This window comes from Carcharhinus amblyrhynchos, chromosome 18, assembly GCF_965287045.1.
Source record: "Carcharhinus amblyrhynchos chromosome 18, sCarAmb.v2.hapA, whole genome shotgun sequence".
NCBI classification, from domain to species: domain Eukaryota; kingdom Metazoa; phylum Chordata; class Chondrichthyes; order Carcharhiniformes; family Carcharhinidae; genus Carcharhinus; species Carcharhinus amblyrhynchos.
In genome coordinates this window covers 55,912,778-55,937,513 of record NC_137341.1, presented here as the reverse complement: position 1 = coordinate 55,937,513, position 24,736 = coordinate 55,912,778, and the positions used below count along the sequence as shown (strand labels likewise).

At 41.9% G+C, this 24,736-nt stretch overlaps 1 protein-coding gene across 1 annotated transcript in view; it reads right to left on the bottom strand.

The window, feature by feature from the left end:
- vps35l (VPS35 endosomal protein sorting factor like) overlaps window positions 1–24,736 on the bottom strand; it is a 170,733-nt gene that overhangs the window by 91,667 nt on the left and 54,330 nt on the right. The window contains exons 14-20 of the mRNA XM_080207060.1: window positions 21,295–21,417; window positions 18,071–18,117; window positions 17,840–17,951; window positions 16,594–16,710; window positions 11,384–11,437; window positions 11,211–11,291; window positions 8,870–8,932 (exon numbers count right to left, since the gene is read on the bottom strand). Coding sequence (XP_080063186.1) covers window positions 8,870–8,932; window positions 11,211–11,291; window positions 11,384–11,437; window positions 16,594–16,710; window positions 17,840–17,951; window positions 18,071–18,117; window positions 21,295–21,417 — 597 coding nt within the window. The remainder of the gene's footprint in view (window positions 1–8,869; window positions 8,933–11,210; window positions 11,292–11,383; window positions 11,438–16,593; window positions 16,711–17,839; window positions 17,952–18,070; window positions 18,118–21,294; window positions 21,418–24,736) is intronic.

Here is a 24,736-nt window from a genome sequence, read left to right as displayed (position 1 = left end):
ACATTTCCCACATAACTTTAATTAAATTGAAAAAAAAAATGCATTTCTGTTCAGTTCAATTGCTAGTTGCAAAGTATAGGTTTACAACACATTGCAGCATGGTGTGACTGCCAGAGAGTAGGAAAGTCAGAGTTCCAATCTCCTGCTCTGATCACAGCTACACAAACATTACACTTAAAGTTTAAACTTTAAAGTCACAAGTAGGCTTACATTAACACTGCAATGAAGTTGCTGTGAAAATCCCCTAGTCACACTCCGGCGTTTGTTTGGGTACACAGAGGGAGAATTTAGCATGGCCAATGCACCTAAACAGTACGTCTTTCGGACTGTGGGAGGAAACCGGAGCACCCAGAGGAAATCCGGGGGCTGCAATCCCTCTCTACAATGGAGAGGAAGCACAGAGTTGAAGGTGGTGTCCCAGCAATGCATCAGGTGTCCCAGTAACTTCCCAAATTAAACATCTTGAGTAAACCACACTCAGTCACTCATTTAAAAAATCCAGGTTTGACTGAAACATACAAGGAGAAATTGACACAAGGAAATAATGCATAAGGAACACCTGGGTACTCTTGCAAACAAAGAATTATAGATACTGAATAATAATACTACAAATTAAACTGCATCTTCTGAATACTTTAAGTTTGTAGTCTTGGAAAAGCTGTTCAAGACAACATTGGCACATTATTTAAATCAGGCTTGTTCAACCTGCAACCCAGGACCAGATGCGATTCCTGAAGCCCCACGCGGTGCCAGTTTTACCAAACAGGTAAATTGGAATGGAGGATTCTGGAAAGAGCTGCGCCTCCAATGATAGGCTATTCCTGACCTGCATTTGCTGCTCAGACTCACTGATCAGACCAATGAGATTGTCAGCAGCAAGTATGGGAGGGGAACAAAGAACAACCCAGCACGGGAAACAGGCCCTTCGGCCCAATGAGCCCGCGCCGCCGCATCACCCTACACCTATTCTGCCCTGCATGTCTACGAATGGAACCCCTAACTTAGCCAGATTCAGGGGAGAATAGTGTCAATTTGGTAAACCAATCAGCCTAAGAGCACATCTTTGGGGTGTGGGAGGAAACCGGAGCGCCCGGAGGAAACCCACGCAACCACAGGGAGAATGCGCAAACTCCCACAGACACAGGCCCAAATCCATGTATCTGCACAGCTAGCAGTGCTAGTCACCGAGCTGTTGCGGCGCCCGTCTACCGGTCCAGGATTAAGCACACACACCGACACGAAGTACTAGGCCACTCCCGGAACGTCCAAGAGTAGCCCACGCACGACCCACCGTGTGCATGCCCCTCGTTTGACAACGAGGTGGACCTCCACCTGCGGAATAAAAGACAAAAACGTTAATCACAAGCCTGCCTTTCCGGTCTCTCCCGAGGTTCAAACCCTTATTTAATACCCCTACCATAACCCTCCATCCTCGTTTCACTCATGTGCCTATCTAACTGAATCAACGTTCCTGCCTCCACCACCCTACTCGGTAGTGCGTTCCATACCCCCACAACTCTCTGCATAAAGAACCTTCCTCTCACTTCCAAATTATATCTCTCCCCCCTCACCCTTAAATCATGTCCTCTTGTATTTGTTACCAATCTAGGGAGCAGTCTCTCACTATTGACTCTGTCTATTCCCTTCAGTATCTTATATACCTCTAACATGTCCCCCCTCAATCTCCGTCTTTCCAAAGAGAACAGTCCCAGTTTCTCCAACCTTTCCTCGTAACCCAGCCCCTCCATGCCAGGCAACATCCTGGTAAACCTCCTCTGCACCCTTTCCAGAGCCTCCACGTCCTTCCGGTAGTAAGGTGACCAGAACTGGACGCAGTACTCCAAATGCGGTCTAACCAACGTTCTCTGATTGAAGGAACAGCAGTGCCGGTGAGTTTGCTGCAAAGAGCTTTCCTTTCAGGGGAGATGGGGAGAGCCCAAGAGTAAAATCAATCTCAGCCTGAAAAGGGGCCTGCCTGTCCTTCACCTGGACATTCTCGAACAGCGGAATCAAATAGAACCGTTGTTACTTATTCCTAATTCCTGCTAAATAGAACTGGCTCAGAATTCCTTTCAACAATTTGGTGACAACAAGAGAAATAAAAATCAACAAATTAAATCAAATTAAAAACTGAGGAAATAAATAGCAGCTTTTTCCAAGGCCAATTAGAATCGTAGAATCCTACAGTGACGAAGGAGGCCATTGTGCACCAACCACAATCCCACCCAGGCCCTAACCACGTAACCCCATATATTTACCCTAATTAATCCCCCTGACATCCCCCTAACACTAACGGGCAATTTAGCATGGGAGATCAACTTAACCCACACATCTTTGGACTATGGGATGAAACTCAGGCAGAGACGGGGAGAATGTGCAAGCTTCACACAGTCACCCAAGGCCGGAATTGAACTTGGGTCCCTGGCACTGTGAGACAACAGTGATAACAACTGTGTCGCCCCCAAATCGCACCAAGTTTGGTTGCTGAAGATGTCTTCTATCCAGAAGCCGGCCAGTACTGGAGAATGAATTGCTACTAATCTTCTACTTCACAGATTTACAGAGCCAAAATGTCTAACTTGATATGGCAGCATTTATCTACCTCCAGGATACGTATATAAGTAGATGTGTCTGCAATTAACAGTAGAATTTTACAATCCGTTTCACTTTTTTGAAAGGCTGGAGAAAGGATGAAAGAAATTGCAGAAACACTAACTAAAATGAAAGTTAAAGATTCAATCCTGGGAAAAGTACTCCAATAATAACCAAAACATTTGTTAGGCTGCACCAGTTCAGTAAGCTGCACATTAGATCATTGAAAATGTAATCCCAGTAAAAGATCAATGCCACAATGACAGAATAAAAATAGTTTTGGCTGGTTTAGCTTAGTAATTGCTTCTTCATTTCAATCAGAGAGTACAAAGAGTTTTAACACCATCTGTATTTTTGGTCCTAGCTAACTAGTGTAAGGGAAAGTTTGGTTTGGTTGTCTGCTTGACTCTGGGTTTGAGTGAAACAGTCACAATTCAAATAAAAATATACTGCCTAATCTGTTTAAATATGCACATCACTTTATTTATTAAATAAATAGTGGTACTTGTGCATAACCAAGAAGTTCTGGTGCTGTTATTAAAGAAGGGATGGCCTCACTGGGACCTTGAGTTCATACCACACTAGCTGTAACTACCACCATTTGGCCTAGGCTTGCAAAATCCTACTAACTGTCCTGGCTTGAGACAATACACACCTCTGTAATCTGTGCTTAATCCTCTCTCCACTCGCATTGTCTGCATCTATAAAGACTTGATTACCTGTTAAGAATCACATTCCAACCATTATCTTGCAATTGAGTCTGTGACTTGTTTGTGAACCCAACTCTCCACTGAGCTGAAGGGGCAGCACTCCGAAAGTTTGTGCTGCCAAACAAACCTGTTGGGACTTTAACCTGTTGTCGAGGGACTTCTTACTGTGCCTATCCTAGTCCAATGCCACATCGCCACATTATTAATGAAGATATACATACATTTACACAAAGACGTGATTGTATCATCTCTCTCGAGCAATATGATTCTCTATTTATTAATGTTTTAACTCTAGAAGCTGCATATTCCAGCATCTACAGTAAATGTGTTGTTAGTTAGCAATGGATTAGCACAGAACATTCAGCTCAACAAATCTGCATCAAATCTTTCAAAGAGAAATCCACTTCTCTGCTCTTGCCCATATTCTTGCTGTTTGTCTTCTGTCACATATCTATTCATTTCATTTTGGAAGTTACTGTTGAATTTATATCAATCACCTGTTTAGGCAGTGTATTCAAATCCTAGCCATTTGCTGTGCAAAAATGCTATTCCCTCATGCTGCCTCTGATTCCTTTGCCAATTGCGTAAAATCTTTGCCCTCTGGTTATCCACTCTGCAGATACTGGGTACCGATTTCTGTTCAATTATTATATCCAAATGCTTCATGATTTTAAACATTTTAATCAAATCTTTTATTATCTCGGACAGGTTGGATAGTCAGAAACTTTTTCCCAGGGTGGAACAGTCAATTATTAGGGGGCACAGGTTTAAGGTGCAAGGGGTAAGATTTAAAGGAGAAGTACGAGGCAAGTTTTATTTTACAGAGGAGTGGGTGTCTGGAACTCACTGCCAGGGGAGGTAGTAGAAGTAGATGTAATGGTGACTTTTAAGGGGTGTCTTGACAAATACATGAATAGGATGGGACTAGAGGGATATGGTCTCCAGAAGGATAGGGGGTTTTAGTTCAGTTTAGCATGGATAGAGGATTGGCTGTCAAATAGGAGGCAGAGAGTGGGGGTCAATGGGTGCTATTCAGATTGGCGGTTGGTGACTAGTGGAGTGCCCCAGGGGTCGGTGCTGAGGCCTCAGCTATTTACCATTTATATAGATGATCTGGATGAGGGAAACGAGTGTATGGTGTCGAAATTTGCTGATGACACCAAGATTGGTGGAACGGCAAATTGTGCGGAGGGTGTGGAGAGTCTGCAGAAGGATCTAGATAGGCTGGGCGAATGGGCCAGGAACTGGCAAATGGAATTTAATGTTGGCAAATGTGAGGTTGTCCACTTTGGTAGGAATAATGGTACTTGCATGGCGAAAAACTGCAGCATGCGACGGTGCAGAGGGACCTGGGGCTCCTTGTGCATGAGTCGCAAAAACCCAGCCTGCAGGTGCAGCAGGTGGTCAGGAAGGCGAATGGGATGCTGGCCTTCATAGCGAGGGGGATTGAATATAAAAGTAGGGAGGTCTTGCTGCAGCTGTATAGGGCACTGGTGAGGCCGCAGTTGGAGTACTGTGTGCAGTTTTGGTCGCCGCACTTACGCAAGGATATTTTGGCCTTGGAGGGAGTGCAGAGGAGGTTTACTAGGCTGATACCTGAGTTGAGGGGGTTGAACTATGAGGAGAGGCTGAATAAACTAGGCTTGTACTCATTAGAGTTTAGAAGAATGAGGGGAGATCTCATTGAGACATATAAGATGATGAATGGGATGGATAGGATAGAGATGGAGAAGTTCTTCCCGCTCGGAAAGGACAGTAGGACTAGAGGGCACAGCCTCAAGATAAAGGGGGGGGGGGGGTGTTTAGAATGGAGTTGAGGAGGAACTTCTTCACTCAAAGGGTGGTGAATCTCTGGAATTCTCTGCCCGTTGAAGTGGTGGAGGCTGCCTCGCTAAATATTTTTAAGACGCGGGTTGATGGGTTTTTGATGAGAGGGGGGATGAAGGGTTATGGGGAGAGGGCGGGAATGTGGAACTGAGATACGACAGATCAGCCATGATCTTATTGAATGGTGGGGCAGGCTCGAAGGCCTACTCCTGCTCCTATTTCTTATGTTCTTATGGGTAGCATGGTCGGTGCAGCCTTGGAGGGCCAAAGGGCCTGTTCCTGTGCTATAATTTTCTTTGTTCTTTGATCTTTATCATCCCAGCTTCTCTGGTTTATTCACATAACTGAGTTAATTATCAATGCGTTGATTTGCAAGCAGAGGGCATTAACATAGAACACTACAGCACAAAAAGGCCCTTCGGCTCACGAGTTGCGCCGATCACATCAACACCTACCAATCTATAGACCTATCTATAACCCCCAATCCCATTAAATCCCATATACTCATCCAGAAGTCTTTTAAAAGACCCCAGCGAGTTCGCCTCCACCACCACTGACGGCAGCCGATTCCATTCACTCACCACCCTCTGAGTGAAAAACTTACACCTAACATCACCTCTGTACTTGCCTTACCGCACCTTCAATCTGTGTCCTCTCGTAGCGACCATTTCTACCCAGGGAAATAGCCTCTGAGAATCCACCCTATCTATTCCTCTCAACATTTTATAAACCTCTATCAGGTTGCCTCTCAACCTACGTCTCTCCAGGGAGAAGAGACCCAGCTCCCTCAACCTATCTTCATAAGGCATGCCTCCCAGTCCAGGCAACATCCTTGTAAATCTCCTCTGTACCCTCTCAATAGCTTCTACGTCCTTCCTATAGTGAGGCGACCAGAACTGCGCACAGTACTCCAAATGAGGCCTGACAAGGGTCTTATAAAGTTGCAGCATTACCTCCCGATTCCTAAACTCAATCCCTCGATTAATGAAGGCCAGTACACCATACGCCTTCTTGACCACATCCTCCACCTGCGAGGCCGATTTAAGAGTCCTGTGGACCCGGACCCCAAGATCCTTCTGCTCTTCAACACTACTAAGACTCCTGCCCTTGATAGTGTACTCGTTCATCCCGTTGGTTCTGCCAAAATGGACGACTACACATTTATCTGTGTTGAAGTCCATCTGCCATTTCTCCGCCCAGTCCTGCATCCTATTTATGTCCTGCTGCAACTTTTGACATCTTTCCAGACCATCCACAACACCACCGACCTTCGTGTCATCAGCGAACTTACTTACCCATCCCTCCACTTCCTCATCTAGGTCATTTATGAAAATGACAAACAGCAAGGGTCCTAGAACAGATCCCTGGGGCACTCCACTGGTGACTGACCTCCATGCCAAAAAAGACCCATCCACAACCACTCTCTGCCTTCTGCAGGCAAGCCAGTTCTGGATCCACAAGGCCAAAGGCCCTTGGATCCCATGCCCTCTCACCTTCTCAAGAAGTCTTGCATGGGGGACCTTATCAAACGCCTTGCTGAAGTCCATGTACACCACGTCCACTGCACTTCGTTCGTCAATGTGTTCAGTCACATTATCGAAGAACTCAACCAGGCTCGTAAGGCACGACCTGCCCTTGATAAAACCATGCTGACTATTTCTGATCATGCCAAACCTCTCCAAATGCTCGTAGATCTTGTCCCTCAGAAGCCTCTCCATCAGCTTACCAACCACTGAGGTCAGACTCACCGGTCGGTAATTTCCCGGGCTATCTCTGTTCCCTTTCTTGAAAATAGGAACTACATCCGCAATCCTCCAAACTTCCGGAACCTCTCCCGTCTCCATTGACAACGCAAAGATCATCACCAGGGGCTCTGCAATCACTTCCCTCGCCTCCCACAGTATCCTGGGGTAGATCCCATCTGGTCCCGGCGACTTATCTATCTTGATAGAATTCAAAAGTTCTAACACATCCTCCTCCTTAATATCCACATACTCAATCTTTTCCATCTGCTGCAAAACTGTAGCAAAATCTCCCAGATCAGTTTCTACTGTGAATACTGAGGCAAAGTACTCATTAAGCACCTCTGCCATTTCCTGTGGTTCCACACAGACCTTTCCCCCTTCACCTTTTATAGGTCCTATCCCTTCTCATCCTTTTACTTTTCACATATTTATACAAGGCCTTGGGATTCTCCTTAATCTTACCCGCCAAGGCCTTCTCATGACCCCTTCTGGCTCTCCTAATATCCCTTTTAAGCTCCCTTCTACAATCCTTATACTCCTCAAGATCCTTAACATCTCCTAGTTTCCTGAACCTTTTGTACACCTTCCTTTTCCTCCTGACTAGGTTCACCACAGCTTTCGTGCACCACGGTTCCCGTGACCTACCAAAACCCCCTTGTCTCATCGGAACGTTGTCATGCAGAGTTCCAGACAAACATTCCTTGAACATCTGCCACCTTCCTTCGGTACTTTTCCCTAAGAACGCCTCCTTCCAGTTTATTTGTCCAAGTAACTTCCTGACTTCTTCGTATCTCCCCTTACTCCAGACAAACACCTTCCTAGCCTGCCTGATCCTATCTCGTTCCAATGCAATTGTGAAGGAGATAGAATTATGATCACCATTCCCAAGATGCTCTCCTACCGAGAGATCCGACACCTGTCCTGGTTCATTCGCCAGTACCAGGTCAAGTACAGCCTCTCCCCTCGTAGGCTTATCCACATACTATGTCAGGAAACCTTCCTGAACACACCTAACATACTCCTCCCCATCCAAACCCCTTACCCTAGGGATATTCCAGTCGATGTTTGGGAAGTTGAAGTCTCCCATCACGACAACTCTGTTATTACTACATCTCTCTAGAATCTGTTTCCCTATCTGCACCTCAACTTCCCTGTCACTATTGGGCGGCCTATAGAATACACCCAGCTAAGTTTTCGACCCTTTGCTGTTCCTAACTTCCACCCACAGAGACTCAGTAGATAGTCCCTCCACGGCATCCTCGACACTGTCCCTGACCAAAAGTGCCACTCCACCACCTCTTCTGCCACCCTCCCTGTCCTTCCTGAAGCATCTGAATCCTAACTCAGGTTTTACCTGAGCACACTGTGTACCTGCACTCCATGGATCGCAGTGGCTCACTACCACCTCCAGGGCAATTAGGGATGGGCAATAAATGCTGGTCTAGATAGCAACTCTCACATTCTACAAACTTTTTTTTAAACGAGAGAATCAATAAACTATTTTATTTCATTCGAAGGTGAACAAGTGGGATGATGACGACAATTGATTTCATTCATTTAATTTGCCTTTGTATAATAAACGTCAGATGAGAGAACTGTCAATGAGTCATGGCTGACACCACGCTCCTTGCAGCGTACATCATCAATCACTCACTAATGAGTAGCTTCTTACACAGTTAACTTGCACACCATTATTTTCACTAATATTTGCTATTGCAAGTTCATTTATATTACATTGTGCAACGCAACAGTGTACAATTTCTACAATTGAGGTTTTTCACAAAAAAAGGAAACATGCCACTGCTGTCAGATCAAAGGCAGGATCCCAGCCTCGTTTTGGCAAAAACATTTCCCAGTTTGATGCATTATTAATCATCTACATGATGGTAACAAGCATGCATTTGATTATATGCTTCCTAAACTCTAACCAATGTCAAAGCAACTTTAAAATATACAAGATAAAACATTTACAGGAATTAAAGCCCATCAACTTACCATTGAAAATAAAACAGCAAAATTGTGGAACTGATCCAGTACTTTTGTTATAATTGATTGTAGCTGAAAAATAAATCAGTCAAGTGAGCAAAAAACAGACCAGAACTATTCAACTACCCTGTCTTCTAACATTTTACCATTAACACCTTTTCATTAAATGTCAGATGTACTTTTAGATGAAAGTTACACCAGAAATTTTGCAATGTTTTAAAAATACACAATCAAAAATCTGTGTGTGAATCGATGTACCTGGAAAGAATGAGAGAGGCAGCGTAAACTCAACGGCAGAATTTTATACGGTGTGTAGGAAAAGAGATCTCAGATACACATCCTCAAAGGTGGCAAGTCAAATTGATGAATCCGTTAAGCATGTAGTTTGTTAAATAGAGGCAGTGAGTACAAAAGTAAGGATAAAGCTTTAAAATCACTGCTTAGAACGCATTGAAACACTAAGATCCTGTGGGGTTGTGACAGGGTATATGCTGAACAGATGTTCCCCCTCATGGGGGAAATCTAGAACTAGGGGGCACAATTTGAAAATAAGGGGTTTCCCATTGAGACGAGAAAAAGTTTCTTAAGAGAATTCTCTCCCCAGAGAGAAGTGGAGGCTGGGGCATTGGGTAAATTCAAGCCCAAGTTAAACAGATTTTGAGCAAGAAGGGAATTGGGGTTATGAGAGGCAGATAGTGGAATTAAACTAAGGCCACAATCAAATGGCCTACTTCTGCTTCTATTGAGTGTGATTTTATTACAATCTTATAAGCTGGGGTACAACATCTAACTCTGAGTTAGATTCAGTGAAGATTTCATGGGGTCTCGGGCAGGATGGAAGGCAGATTTACTGGAAGTAATGAATTATCTTGAGAGAATGAGAAGCTGTGATTTCTCCTCGTAAAGCACAGAAGGTCACGGACAGATTTCAGAGATGGCATAATTTTTATTGAGTAAATAAGGATCACCTATTTCCACCAAAAGATAGGCTGGTTACCAAATGATAGAAGTTTAAAGGGGATTAGCAAAGTAACTAGATATTGATGGGAGTTGTTCTAATTGGGAATGCACTCCTTGGAAGGTTGCTGCCAGTCGATTCAATAGCAATTTCCAGAAGTTAGAAAAATATTTGAAGGGAACAAATTTGCAGCTGATTGATTTTAACGTGGTTTCTAACATATTGTTAACTATTAGTTACTCTCAATCACACAGAGACTCAGACTATGTAGGGTTAGAGGTACTAGAACCCAAACACACAGATGTAATTTAGTTCCCATTTTAAAGTTAAACATCTGTCTTTACTTTTATTAAACATTTTGGTATTTTATCTCAATATCAACAGTTCTCGCTGGAACACAGAGAATCTCTTCCACAATTTGCAGAGAGCTGAGAAGCTGAAATAGAAATACTAGAAAGGTATAATTACACTGAGCAGTTTCATGGACAGTTTCTGGTCTAAATGTAAGCGCTGGAATGACCAAAAACATTACACAATGTGACATTAAGTAAGATAGCAGGAATATACAAACATCAGATTTTTCACATTAAGGATAAAACTACCACTAGAAATTTCCATTTCAGATAAATGGAAATATATTTTTCAAAACAAAATAAGGATAACTTCGGGAACTCATCACTGAACATCTAACCCTTTGTAAGTCTCAAATGTAATCACTTGAGGAACTGAATTGGTTGACCTCTGCTGGGGTAATGTTTGAGGCACTAAGATGATCCCAGCTCCCACGGATATGAAGAAGAAACAAAGCTTTTATTATCCAAACGATTTAATTACTACCTTATAATCATTTACTGCAGAACTGCAGTTTGCACAGTATTTCAAATTTGATGAAACATTTTATTTGCAGACACTGGAATAAAAATCTACAGAAAAACAACAGGGCAGCATGATAGCACAGTAGTTAACACTGCGGCTTCACAGCTCCAGGGACCTGGGTTCGATTCCCGGCTTGGGTCTCTGTCTGTGTGAAGTTTGCACATTTTCTTTGTGTCTGCGTGGGTTTCCTCCAGGTGCTCCAGTTTCCTCCCACAGTCCAAAGATGTGCGGGTTAGGTTGATTGGCCATGCTAAATTGACAGTAGATGCATAGGTTAGAGGATTAGTGGGTATATGTACAGATATGGAGGTAGGACCTGAATGGGATTGTGGTCAGTGCAGACTCAATGGGCTGAATGGCCTCTTTCTGTACTGTAGGGTTTTTCTGATTTCTAACAGGAATTCTGAGGGCATTAGAAGCCTCAAGATCACGAGACAATAGGAGAATACAAGTAAGAAAAAAAGTGAATGAATTTTACCTCTTTTAGGCTTTGTTTCAGAATTTGTGAAACATTACCTGTGGGTAAGCGTCTTCAAAAGCTCGGTCTGGAGTTAAATGCTTAATGACATCTGATAGAACCGTATTGACTTCTCGTTTCTGTCAAGATAAAGCTTTCTGTATTAGTACCTTTTTTAAAAAAAGGGACTGAAAATTTCAGGCCTGACTGTATTGCATGAAATCCTACTTACTGTGAAATGTCTGCATGTGTATTCTATCCAAACCTCAGCACAGTTCACATAATCCTAAATAATAACAGCAGAATATTCATTTCAAAAAGAATAAGTTACTATACTAAGACTATAAATTCAAGTATTTGAAGTTTATCATAGAACAACCCGCCTCATCCCAGAGATCAACTTAGAGAACCTTTTAGAGAACTTTCACTGTACTCCCTCTAATGTGAATATACTCTCTTAAACATGGAGCTCAAAATGGCACACAGTACTCCAGATGTGCTCTCACTAAAATCCTATATTTTTCTTTTTTAAATTTTAACTTTTCATTTCTAGTTAAAGTTGCGAGCAGCGGTGGTTTCTTTTTCTTTTTTTAAATTAGTTAGAAACCGGAAGTCGTCACTCGGAGGCTTACCGGTAGTTGTAGTTTTTTTTTGCGTCTCTCTGACCCTATAAATTGGTACAGAGAGGATACCCGATCCTCTACACAGGTAGAGAATCCCACCCTCCCCCCTCCTCTAACCTAATAATAAGTGGGTGGAAGTTTATTTTTCTCCTGGAAATTGTTTCAGAGATGGCGGTTCAAGCAGTAAGCTGCACCTCCTGCGGTATTTACAAGGTGAGGGACACCAATAGTGTTCCTGCTGATTTTACCTGCAGGAAGTGTGTACGCTTGCAGCTTCTGGAGGGGCGTGTTAAGGAGCTGGAATTGGAGGAACTCCGGATAATTCGGGAGGTTGAGGCAGACATTGACAGGAGTTACAAGGAGATAGTCACTCCTAAAAATGAGTCTTGGGTAACTGCTAGGAAGAGGGGTAAGAAACAATTGGCGAAACAATCCCCTTGGGCTGTTCCCCTCCAAAATAAGTTTTCTGTCCTGGAGGCTACAGTTGAGGAGGAATCAACTGGAGATAGCCAAAGGGAGCAGGTCTCTGGAAGTGAGCCTGCTGTGAAGGCTCAGGTGGGTAGGGGAAGTAAAAGATTGGGCCTGGTGATTGGGGACTCCATAGTTAGGGGGACAGATAGGAGAGTCAACAGTAATGGTAGGGACTCAGGGCTGGTGTGTTGCCTCCCAGGGGCTGGGGTCTGGGATGTCTCGAGAGGGGAGTCAGCCCCAAGTCATAGTTCATGTGGGGACGCATGACATAGGGAGGATAAGGGAAGGGGATATTAAGCAGAAATTTAGGGAGTTGGGGTGGAAACTTAAGGCCAAGTCAGACAGAGTGGTTACCTCGGGACTCTTGCCTGTGCCACGGGATAGTTTAGAGCGGAACAGAGAGAGGGAAAGTTTGAACTCGTGGCTGAGGGGATGGTGCAGGAGGGAGGGGTTCAGGTTCTTGAGCAATTGGGGCTCATTCTGGGGAAGGTGGGACCTCTACAAGAGTGATGGTCTACACCTGAATCAGAGGGGAACCAATATCTCGGGGGGAAAATTTGCAAAGGCTATGCAGGGGGGTTTAAACTGATTCTGAGGGGGGGTGGGATCATGAGTAGTGTGAGCAACAGGTAAAGATGCTGTTAACACATATCTGTACACCATAGAGAAATAGCTTAAAGTCAGGTAGACTGGATATAACCAGGCACATTGATAACCCACATTATGGAAACAACTGTGAGTTTAGTCACAAACATAGGGCATAAGATTCGCTGCTGCTAACACAGCAATAGTTAGGGATAATAAAAAGACTGCCTGTGGTGTAGAAATAACACCAGAGGTGTGGCGTGCAGTGAAGCATACACCACATCTTGAAGGAATGTACGAGGTCCAAGTTACAAAAAGCAAATGGTCTGCAAGATGTGTTGTTTCTACAACTAAGCATAAAAGGGGGAAAAAGGTCACTGAGATAGTCGGGACAGCAGTGATTAAGTTGGCAAAGGATTGATTACCGCCAATCTGAACTGGACATGTAACAGTATTGGATAAGATGGATGAGTTTGCTAATGCACTCTTGTGATAACAGGAGACATTGTTAGATGGGGAGTAGAGGGGATGGAAACTTGGGGCACCTCGAGCCAATAGGGGAATGACAACACATAGATGGGACAGGGACCACCAATTAGGGGAGAACAACACATTGCAAAGCCATTACAATGCTTGTAAAAAAAAAGTATAAAAATGTGCTGCAAATCGATGTTAGGTGTGCCTATTTTGTTGGACACCCAGTCTTGCAAGAACATTAAATAAAATATCTTGCTCCTTCAGAACTTGACTTGACTAAATTGTTTGACTGTGAGCTGCGTTTCTCACAGTAGCAGGGATGAAAGTGAGGGGGGCATAGATGGGGACTGCAATGCAAGGCATCGTGGGGGTGGAGCAGAGCAGGGTTTGAAATGTGTATACTTCAATGCGAGGAGTATTTGCAATAACGTGGATGAACTTGCAGCGTGGATCAGTACCTGGGACTTTGATGTTGTGGCCATTTCAGAGACATGGATAGAGCAGGGTCAGGAATGGTTGTTGCAGGTTCTGGGGTTCAAATGCTTCAGCAGGAGTAGAGAAGGAGGTAGAAGGGGGGGAGGGGTAGCATTATTAGTCAAGGATTGTATCACGGTGTCAGAGAAGAAGTTTGATGAGGACTTGTCTGTTGAGGTAGTATGGGCTGAGATTAGAAATAGGAGAGGAGAGGTCACCCTGTTGGGAGTCTTTTATAGACCTCCTAAAAGTTCCAGAGAGGTTGAGGAAAGGATTGTGGAGACGATCCTGGTTAGGAGTGAAAGTAATAGGGTAATTGCCCATTCACCTAACCCGTGTCCTCACCACAGCTTATCTTTCCACCTGGCTTGGTATCAACAAATTTAGATACATTATTCCTAGTCTCTTCATCTACATCATTAATATAGATTGTAAATAGCTGAGGCCCCAGCACTGCTCCTTGCAGGCAACCTCGGATCTTGTATTCTCCATAAATTTCAACTCATCCCAAACTCTGCTGTCCTTACACACTGATTCCCACTGATCTTTACTAGCTCTTGTTCAAACAACATATCAAATTTAAAATTCTTATCCTTGTTTTCAATTCCCACCCTGGTCTTGCCATTCTCTCTGTCTAACCTCCTCTGACTCTCCAGTATTTTGTGCTCCTCCAATTAGCGAGAGGCGACATGGTTTTGTGAAGGGGAGGTCACTTTTCACAAACTTGACTGAGTTTTTTGAGGAAGTGACAAAGATGATTGATATGAGTAGGGCAGTGGATGATGTCTACACGGACTTCAGTAAGGCCTTTGACAAGGTCCCTCATAGCAGACTGGTGCAGAATGTGAAGTCGCATGGGATCAGAGGTGAGCTGGTAATGTGGATATAAAACTGGCTCAGTCAAAGAAGACAGGGGAGCAGTGGAAGGGTGCGTTTCTGAATGGAGGACTGTTACAAGTGGTGTTCCTCAGGGATCAATGCTGAGGCCTTTGCTGTTTGTAATATATATAAATAATTTGAAGGAAAATGTAATTGAATTGATTAGCAAGTTTGCGGGTGACACAAAGGTTAGTGGATTTGCAGATAGCGATGAGGACAATCAGAGGATACAGCAGGATCAGATCAGTTGGAGACTTGGGCGGAGACATGGCAGATGGAGTTCAATCTGGACTAATGTGAGGTGGTGAATTTTGGAAGGTCTAATACAGATAGGAAATATACAGTAAATGGCAGAGTATTGATAGGCAAAGGAATCTGGGTGTACCAGGTACACAGGTCACTGAAAGTGGCAGTGCAGGTGGAAAAGGTAGTCAAGAAGGCACACGGCATGCTTGCCTTCATCGGCTGGGTCACTGAGTTTAAAAATTGGCAAGTAATGTTGCGGCTTTAGAAAACCTTAGTGAGGCCACACTTGAAATATAGTGTTCAATTCTGGTCGCCACACTACCAGAAGGACGTGGAGGCTTTGGAGAGGGTACAGAAAAGATTTACCAGGATGTTGCCTGCTATGGAGGGCATTAGCTATGAGGAAAGGTTGGAGAGACTTTGTTTGTTCTCACTGGAGCAACAGAGGTTGCGGGGAGACCTGATAGAAGTCTACAAGATTATGAGAGGCATGGACAGAGTGGATAAATCAGTAGCTTTTTCCCAGGGTGGAAGAGTCAATTACTAGGGGCACAAGTTTAAGGTGCGAGGGGCAAGGTACAAAGGAGATGTACGAGGCAGATTTTTTTTTAAAAACACAGAGTAGTGGGTGCCTGGAATTCATTGCTGGGGGAGGTAGTGAAAGCAGATACAGTAGTGACTTTTAAGGGGCGTCTTGACAAGTACATGAATAGAATGGAAATAGAGGCATATGGTCCCCGCAAGGTAGGAGGTTTTAATTCAGTCGGGCAGCATAGTCGCTGCAGTCTCGGAGGGTCAAAGGGCCTGTTCCCGTGCTGTAATTTTCTTTGTTCCTAATTCTAACCTCTTGTGCATTGTTGATTTTCATCAGTCTAATGCTGGTAGCTGTGCTTTCAACTGCCTTGATCCCAAGCTCTGGAATCCCTCCCACTCTTTCAAACCTAACCTTTGGTCACCTGTCCCAATATTTCTTTGTGGCTGACTATGTCTTTGTTTGATGACAGTTGTGATGCACCTTGGTACATTTTACTACATTGAAAAGGATAATACAATTGCAGGTGCTTGACATTAATAACCATAATTTGCAATTGATCACAACTAATCAGTACAAGCGCACAAACTCCAACAGCCATCTGATCAACAATACTAAGCAGAAGATTCAGAAACTTCAGATTTAAAGCAAAAACAACTTAACATGCTTAGGAAATCTTTATTAAGTTTTATGGAACAGGTTAGATAATTGAATGTATTTGGGTGAAAAGAATCATGAATTTGATATTAAGTTAGCTGATAGCAGCTTGAAAATATTTCCTTTTTTTCATCCAATTCTGGCATCCTGCAACTTTTGTAACTGCAATAGAAAGCAACAGCATAACGAGAATGGGAAGGGGAAACAAAATGTAGTTTCAAGATCATTAGTAATGCTGCATGAATTTCAATTCAAATTGCAGAATGGATAATAACGATACCAACTGGCAAAACTACAACTACACTTGGTCTTCCAACTTCTACAAAAACAAAAATGCACGTTAGCACTACCCAAATGTACCATATACGTAAACAGATTTCATATTTCCTGACAGACTTCTGAGGAGCTCACGTACCTTCAGCAGGTTTACAAAACTCATTCTGTTAATCGGTCAGATCAGATATGGGTTTTCTTATCCAAACCCAATGCACTACTGACCTGGGGATTCTTCAGTTTGGTAATAACCTTCCAGGCTTCATTGAGAATCTGCAGCCTGTCATTCTCCGGAGGATCCGACAAAATCAAATTCAACCCCAGGGATTGGAAAAGAAGATGCTACAGTACAAAAAGATCAAAAAGCAATAGGATCACAGTAAATTGCCAGAAAATGCTGTCACGCTGCATTCCAACAATAAACCAAGGACTAAATGGATTGAAAATAGAAACATGCATTTATATAGCACCTTTCAAAATATTAGGAAGTTTTAAAATATTTTACTGAGAATGAAATACTTTGAGAGTAAGATAAAATCCATACACAGCAAGGTGCCACTAACAATAATGTGGTAATGAGTAGATTGAGTGGAGTTGAGAGGGTTGGCTTATGAGGACAGACTGAGTAGACTGGGACTATACTCATTGGAATTCAAAAGAATGAGGGGAGATCTTATATAAACATAAGATTATGAAGGGAATAGATAAGATAGAAGCAGGGAAGTTGTTTCTACTAGTTGGTGAAACTAGAACTAGGGGGCATGGCCTCAAAATAAGGGGGAGCAGATTTAGGACTGAGTTGAGGAGAAACTTCTTCACACAAAGGGTTGTGAATCTGTGGAATTCCCTGCCCAGTTGAGGCTCCCTCATTGAAAGTTTTTAAGGCAAAGGAAGATAGATTTTTGAACAGTAAAGGAATTAAGGGTTATGGTGAGCAGGCGGGTAAATGGAGCTGAGTCCACAAAAAGATCAGCCATGATCTTATTGAATGGCGATGCAGGCTTGAGGGGACAGATTGCCTACTCCTGCTCCTAGTTCTTATGTTCTTATTTGGTTTGTGATATTTTAGTGAGGGAATGTCTGGTATTAACAATTTAACTAAAATTAGACCAATCCTTTCAAATTGAGACTAATGTCTAGGATCGATCAAGCATTAAATTAATGTCACATAACAAAAACTGTATTTCTGTAACTTCTCATCACATATTTATGAAACATTTCAAATAGTTTCACACAAATTACTTTGAAAGTGATAACTGGTATTGAGGCAACCAATGAGATTAACAATGAGTTGATCTTACTCCTGATATTGCTTGAGGGATGCAGATTGGCCAAGACATTGGAAAAGTACCTTGTTCCACCTCATATCATGCACTCTATTTAACATCTGAAATGTAGAGTACCAAGTTCTGCAACATGGATATCCATCACAAAACGTGTCACATGCTTTTTCTATTACGTATTGATCTACCTTGGGAAAACCTGATTCTTCACAGTCCTTTATCATGCCAATGAAATCCATAGACCTTGTTGCAATGAATTCTGGTCTGAACGCCGACATTACTGAGTTCAACAGCAAAGCACTGTCACAAATCATGAAAAAGATCAAAACACACAGGTCAGGAGGTATGCATGGTCTCGCCTGTATATATTTTGTACACTGTGACATAAGACATGTCAAGAAAGATTCCAGCTTACTTACTTGTTTCCAAGTTTCTTACACCTGTCCATCATTTCTGTAAGTAAAGCCTGTAAACAGTCATAACATTTTCAACCTTTAATCAGCTATTTCTGCTGAAGACACAGTATGTGACTAAACAATTAATTCCTGTCATTTTTAATATTTCTTAATTCAACAATTTATTACATCACCTCTACTTGCTGCACAATTTTGTAAAGCAAATTATAGAATGAAAAAAATTCTAGGTGCACAAACTGCTTTATTTGCCAAGTTTGCTCACCTTGTAGCACAAGAGATGGAAATAGCTGACATCATTATCGGTTTAAGCACAAGCTGTGCACACTGTGTACTTGATTAAAGTCCTTATTTAAGGAGAACAAGTCCAGCTAACTACAAAAAATTAGCTTAACGTCAGTGCTAGGACAGATTATATAATCTTGACTAAAAAACAGAAAAGCATCTAAAAACCAAATGTACAAAGATAGCATGGATTTCAGGAGGGAAGGTCATCTTTGTCCAACCTTATGAAATCCTTTGAGAACGAGTAACCAAAGGTGCTGCAGAAGCTGTGCAATATATTTGAATTTTCAAAATGCTTTTGATAAGGGACTGCAGAGTAAAATGATGATTCTGGCCAGAGTATGTGGAATCAGAATACACATAGCAAAATAGATAGTAAGTTAGGTACAGGAGAGAGAGTCAAAGTAGCTTTTCAGACAGGCAGAAGGTGGATGGTTGTGTTCTAATAAGATCAGTACTGGGACCTTTTGGTGTTCACAATTTATAGCAATCATTTGGCATCAGGAATCAGTCTTACAGCTTCAAAACTTGGCAATGATAATTGGGAAAGGGATGTGTGTAGTTAACACAGAGGAAGATTCAGACTGAAAACAAAGACAAACTTGCAGAATGAGATCAGAATTTAAAGATGAATTTTAATAGAGGTAAGTGGGCATTTTAGTACAAAGGATAAGGAGGCCACACACTACTTGTTTAGAAGGAGTCTAAATAGAGTACAGCAGCTAAAGGATCCAGCATAGAGATACACAAGTTAGTAACATGAGCGATGCAGGTTAATAAAGGCATAAATAAAATGAACCACATGGTTCATTTCTAGAGGGATAGTTTGAAAAAGCAGAGCTTTGTGATATCTGTTTAAATATTGTTAGACAAAGCTTCAAGGTTACGATAGGGTGGATGTGCAGAAAATGTTTTCTTTTGTGAGAGAATCCAAAATCACAGGCCATAAATAAGAAAGTTGCCAACAAACCCAACATGAAATTCAGGAGAAACATAAAAGCAGCAAGTATGTGGAATGTGCTGCCACAGGACAAATAGTCATGATGTGGAGATGCCGGCGTTGGACTGGGGTAAACACAGTAAGGAGTCTCATAGCACCAGGTTAAAGTCCAACAGGTTTATTTGGTAGCAAAAGCCACTGGCTTTCAGAGTGCTGATCCTTCGTCAGGTAAGTGGGAGTTCTATTCACAAACAGGACAATATAAAGACACAAACTCAATTTACAAAATAATGATGGGAATGCGAGTCTTTACAGGTAATCAAGTCTTAAAGGTACAGACAATGTGAGTGGAGAGAAGGTTAAGCGCAGGTTAAAGAGATGGGTATTGTCTCCAGCCAGGACAGTTAGTGAGATTTTATACCACTCGACAATCACCAGGCAACAGCATTCCCTTCCTGTTGGGGACCACTTCAGTGGTCACAGGCATTCGGCCTCAGATCTTCGCATAAGCATTCTCCAAGGCGGCCTTCACGACACATACAACGCAGAGTCGCTGAACAGAGACTGATAGCCAAGTTCCACACACGAGGACGATCTCAACCAGGATCTTGGGTTCATGTCATACTATCTGTAACCCCCACGGCTTGCCTGGGCTTGCAAAATCTTTAACTGTCCTGGCTGGAGACAATACCCATCTCTTTAACCTGTGCTTAACCTTCTCTCCACTCACATTGTCTGTACCTTTAAGACTTGATTACCTGTAAAGACTCGCATTCCAACCATTATTTTGTAAATTGAGTTTGTGTCTTTATATTGCCCTGTTTGTGAATAGAACTCCCACTTACCTGGCGAAGGAACAGCACTCTGAAAGCCAGTGGCTTTTGCTACCAAATAAACCTGTTGGACTTTAACCTGGTGTCGTGAGACTTCTTACAGGACAAATAGCACAGAGCCTTAGAAAAGGAAGCTGGCCAAACAGGAGGGAAATGGACAATAAAGATATGCTAATTGGAGAAGAATGGAAAGTGCATGCTGAGGGTAAGGTCTGTTTCAAAGTGTACAACAAAATCTCAGGACTCTTTATAACACTATCCAAAATAAGAATGTACCACATAAAGCCTAAATGTGTTAAGCTGCACTGCATTAGTTTTACTGGGCTTTACACTTGTGTCCAATGTCACATTTTTCATCCAATAACAAACCAGGTTCTAACTTGGGAAATATCCCATTACTGAAAACTGTTAAATCAATATATTGGATTTCATATTTCCATAAAAAGCTGTGGCAATTAAAAAGAGACAAGGAAGACACTTACTAGTCTGCTTTTAACAATCAATTTTGGATTAGCATCAGTAAGAGTGAAAGAGTGGTTTACCTTCTCAAATCATTAAAAACCCCCCCGGGGGCAGAAAATAACTAGAAGCAAAAAGTGTTGGGAGTGGGGTGAAGGGTAAGAAATGAGAAAATATTAGAAACAGAAAGTTTAATGCACTAAAGCTGAAAACTACAACATCCAAATACCTGGAATTTCAGCAAGGCTCAGAATCTGTTCAAGATTTAACGGATACTGGAATGTGGAATCCTGTTAGGTTTCCAGAAATATTCTCAAATGAAAATGATTGAGTGCGCCCTGGTCCAAATTAAAATTATTGCATTTACTTGCTGCTATGGAATTTTCTGTTCACTAGAGATAGTGGTATGGATCAACTTTTAATTTTTGACACGAACATTGTTGCTAAATAACAAAAGTATTTAGAAATGAGAAATCTTATTGGTTTTTTAAAATCAATAAGCCTACAATATGGACATATTTTGAGCAGTTTGACAACACATTTAAGAATTTTATTCTAACTAGGAAAGTCAAACAAGCATTCTCCTACAGTATTAAAGGAATCCTAGGTTTGCAGTATGAGGTTGAACTTGGTTTTGTAGAATAACGGCATAATGCTCAATATACTCTTAAATTAAAATTCTCAATGTTCTAGTGAAGAAAATTAAAATGAACCTCAGGTGCTCTGTACGCAATACATTGGAGAATCCAGTCTATAGCAGGAGTATACAGCGTAAGGTATACTGGAATTTCTACCCGCTGCACAGCGAGCTGGTTCTGAACTGTTTCGCCATGAATCTGCATTGAATAAAACAATAGTTACCAATGAATTGTAGTTTGCTGACTTTGTTTAACTTTTATTAATTAACAAGACTAAGTGTACCTGGCCGTTGTATTTAGTATGCCCAGACTACCCTGACTAATATGAGCACCCAGAGAATACCAAGAACAATAAACATTATAATAAATACTTCAAAAGTTCGATTGGTAAGATTGTAATAAACAGCAGTTCTTAAACAGAAAGATGGCTTCTGTACCTCACCCCAGTAAAACAGGAATCTCCTACCCAATGTCCAAAGTCTCTGACGCCAATACCTGCAACCGCCGTCAACATCAACTCCAACTTCACCCACTGAAGATCAGGCTTTACAAACTCCAACAGGATCCAGTTTAAAATAATGATAAACTTACAGAACATTGTAACATTGTTCAGAGAGTTATGATGTAACAGTGTTAGAATAAAATAAACATTCCCATTTAGTTTGCAGCATTAAATAAGTAGCGTATCCCAGTCACGACAGAAAAAGAAAATGCTGGAAAATCTCAGTAGGTCTGATAGCATCTGTAGGGAGAGAACAGAGCCAACATTTTCAGTCAGGACGACCTTTCGGCAGAGAACTCCTCAGCAATGTGGCTGACTCTCAAATACCTTTCGAAATGGCCTCACAAGCCACTCAGCTGGAGGGGAATTAGGGATGAGCAATAAATGCTGGCTCAGCCAGCGACACCCACATCTCATGAATTAATTAAAAAACCCTACTTTTTATGTTATAGTCAGTTGGCTATCCATTCTGCTACTTGCCTGGACTCCACAGGTTCTGACTGTAGTACAATTCTATATGTAGTACCTTATTGAAGGCTTTTTGAAATTTAAAATTCCAAATGTCAGCAGGCTTTTTCCACTGAGGCTGGGGAGAAAAAAATCTAGAGGACATGGGTTAAGGGTGAAGGAGGAAAAGTTTAAAGGGAATATTGGGGGGGTGGCGGCTTCTTCACACAGAGAGTGGTGGGAGTGTGGAATGAGCTGCCAGATGAAGTAATAAATGTGGGGTCACTTTTAACATTTAAGAAAAACTTGGACGGGTTCATGGATGAGAGGGGTGTGGAGGGATATGGTCCAAGTGCAGGTCAGTGGGACTAGGCAGAAAAATGGTTCGGCACAGACAAGAAGGGCCAAAAGGCCTGTTTCTGTGCCGTAATGTTCTATGGTTCTAAATATATTGCATCGATTACATTACCCTTGTCTACTTTTTCAGTTATTTCAAATAATTAAATAGGATTGGTCAAACACGGCTCCCTCTTTCACGATCTGTGCGGCCTACGCCCCAATATTTTCTGCTTCTAGATGCTATTCTGTTAAGTTGTTGTGCTGCCACTGACATCTAAGTAACTGGTGTGTAGTTCCCTCGAATTGCTCTACTTCACTTTTTAAATACCAGATTTAAATTCACTGCCTGCCAAAATAAACAGAATGGAAGAAGCAAAGATATGACACTGAAGATAGAAAAGGGGAGACAATTAGTCATCTATTCAAATTATTAGCACGTTGCCATTATCATTTCCCCCATGGATGTAATCGATCTGTAGCAAGGATTTTCTCCTTTCTAAAGTTACATTAGTTTGAGTTCCCCGCTCCGCCACCCCTAATATATCTTAAATGTCTTGTCAAATAATTGTCACCCATTAATCTTCCTTGAATATAATTAATATTTATACCACTTCACTGTCATTACCTGTATGTTTCTTCCTCTTTATTTCAGAACGCTGTGAAAGCTGTTGCGCTTTTCCTTGTTGTTTTTGTGTCAGTACAATATTTACTTTCTCTTTTAAAATCCTTGATATTTTTATCTCAGTTCCCTTTTGATTTCCCAATTCTCTTTTTACTTTCCTAACCTCTTCACATTCCATTACTATCAATGCACTCTGTGTCTGCATCTCCCATTCATTTCATAGAACATAGAACATTACAGCGCAGAACAGGCCCTTCGGCCCACGATGTTGCGCCGACCAGTTTTTTTTTAAAGAAAAAAAACACTGACCCACTAATCTAAACCAATCCCTTTTCGTCCATAAACTTATCCACAGATCTCTTAAACGCCCCCAAACTAGGCGCATTTACAACCGCAGCAGGCATTCATTTCAATTTACCATCACTTCATTCATCTAAGATGTTTCAATTTTGCACAGGTTTTGTTTTATCATATTTCTTCCGAATAGGATTACCTCCTATTTCTATTCTAACTTCCCTGGTTCCATTCACATTCCCATAATTTTTTCCCCCAATCAATTACTTTGCATCACATCATTCTCACATGGTCACAATTGTCCAGTTATTCTGTTTACTTCTATTTGCTGTGATTCAACCTCCATTACTAGATCCAGCGATGATCCTTCTCTGGTCAGACGTCTAACATACTTGGTAAGGAAGGAGTCCGGAACATAATAAAAATTACATTCTCTTTTCCTCTTTCATGACCTCTTTCCCCATTTATTTAGAGTTGAAGTCCCCTCAGAGTCATTGTACTCATTTCTTTATTTTGCTTTGTGCCTATTCTTCCTTCACTTGTCTTCCTCTGTTAGATGGTCTGTTCAATAATCCTCTGGTGATCAATCCCTTCTTATCCTTAACCACAATCCACATGGATTCTGTTCACACCCTCATATTTAATTGAGATGTGGAGATGTCGGTGTTGGACTGGGGTGGGCACATAAAGAAGTCTCCAACACCAGGATAAAGTCCAACAGGTTTATTTGAAATGACGAACTTTCGGAGTGCTGTGCCTTCATCAGGTGAGTGATGCTCGTGATCACCTGATGTACAAGCAGTGCTCTGAAAGCTCGAGATTCCAAATAAACCTGGTGGACTTTAACCTGGTGTTGTAAGATATTTAATGAAGTCATTTTTTTCACCACCATTATTATGTATCTAATTAGTACAGTTACCACTCTCTTCCTTCCCTATCCTTTTTAATTACATCTTACAATATATAACAGCATTACCATTGGGGAAAGGAGTGAAGGGACAAAATTAAATGCTAACAAAGTTGGTCAGGCACTGAAACACACAGGGATTAACAGATAGGAATAAATGAGCCTAAATCAAAGTCCTGCACATTCTGATCTCTATCTGTAAAATACCGAATACTCGGTATTTTCTTTGTGTTGATGAACAGAGGGATCTAGGTGTATGTGTACATAGATCCCTGAAAGTTGGGAATCAAGTAGATAAGGTTGTTAGGAAGGCATACGGTGTCTTGGCGTTTATTGGTAGGGGGATTGAATTTAGGAGCCGCAACGTCATGTTGCAACTGTACAAAACTCTGGTGCGGCCGCACTT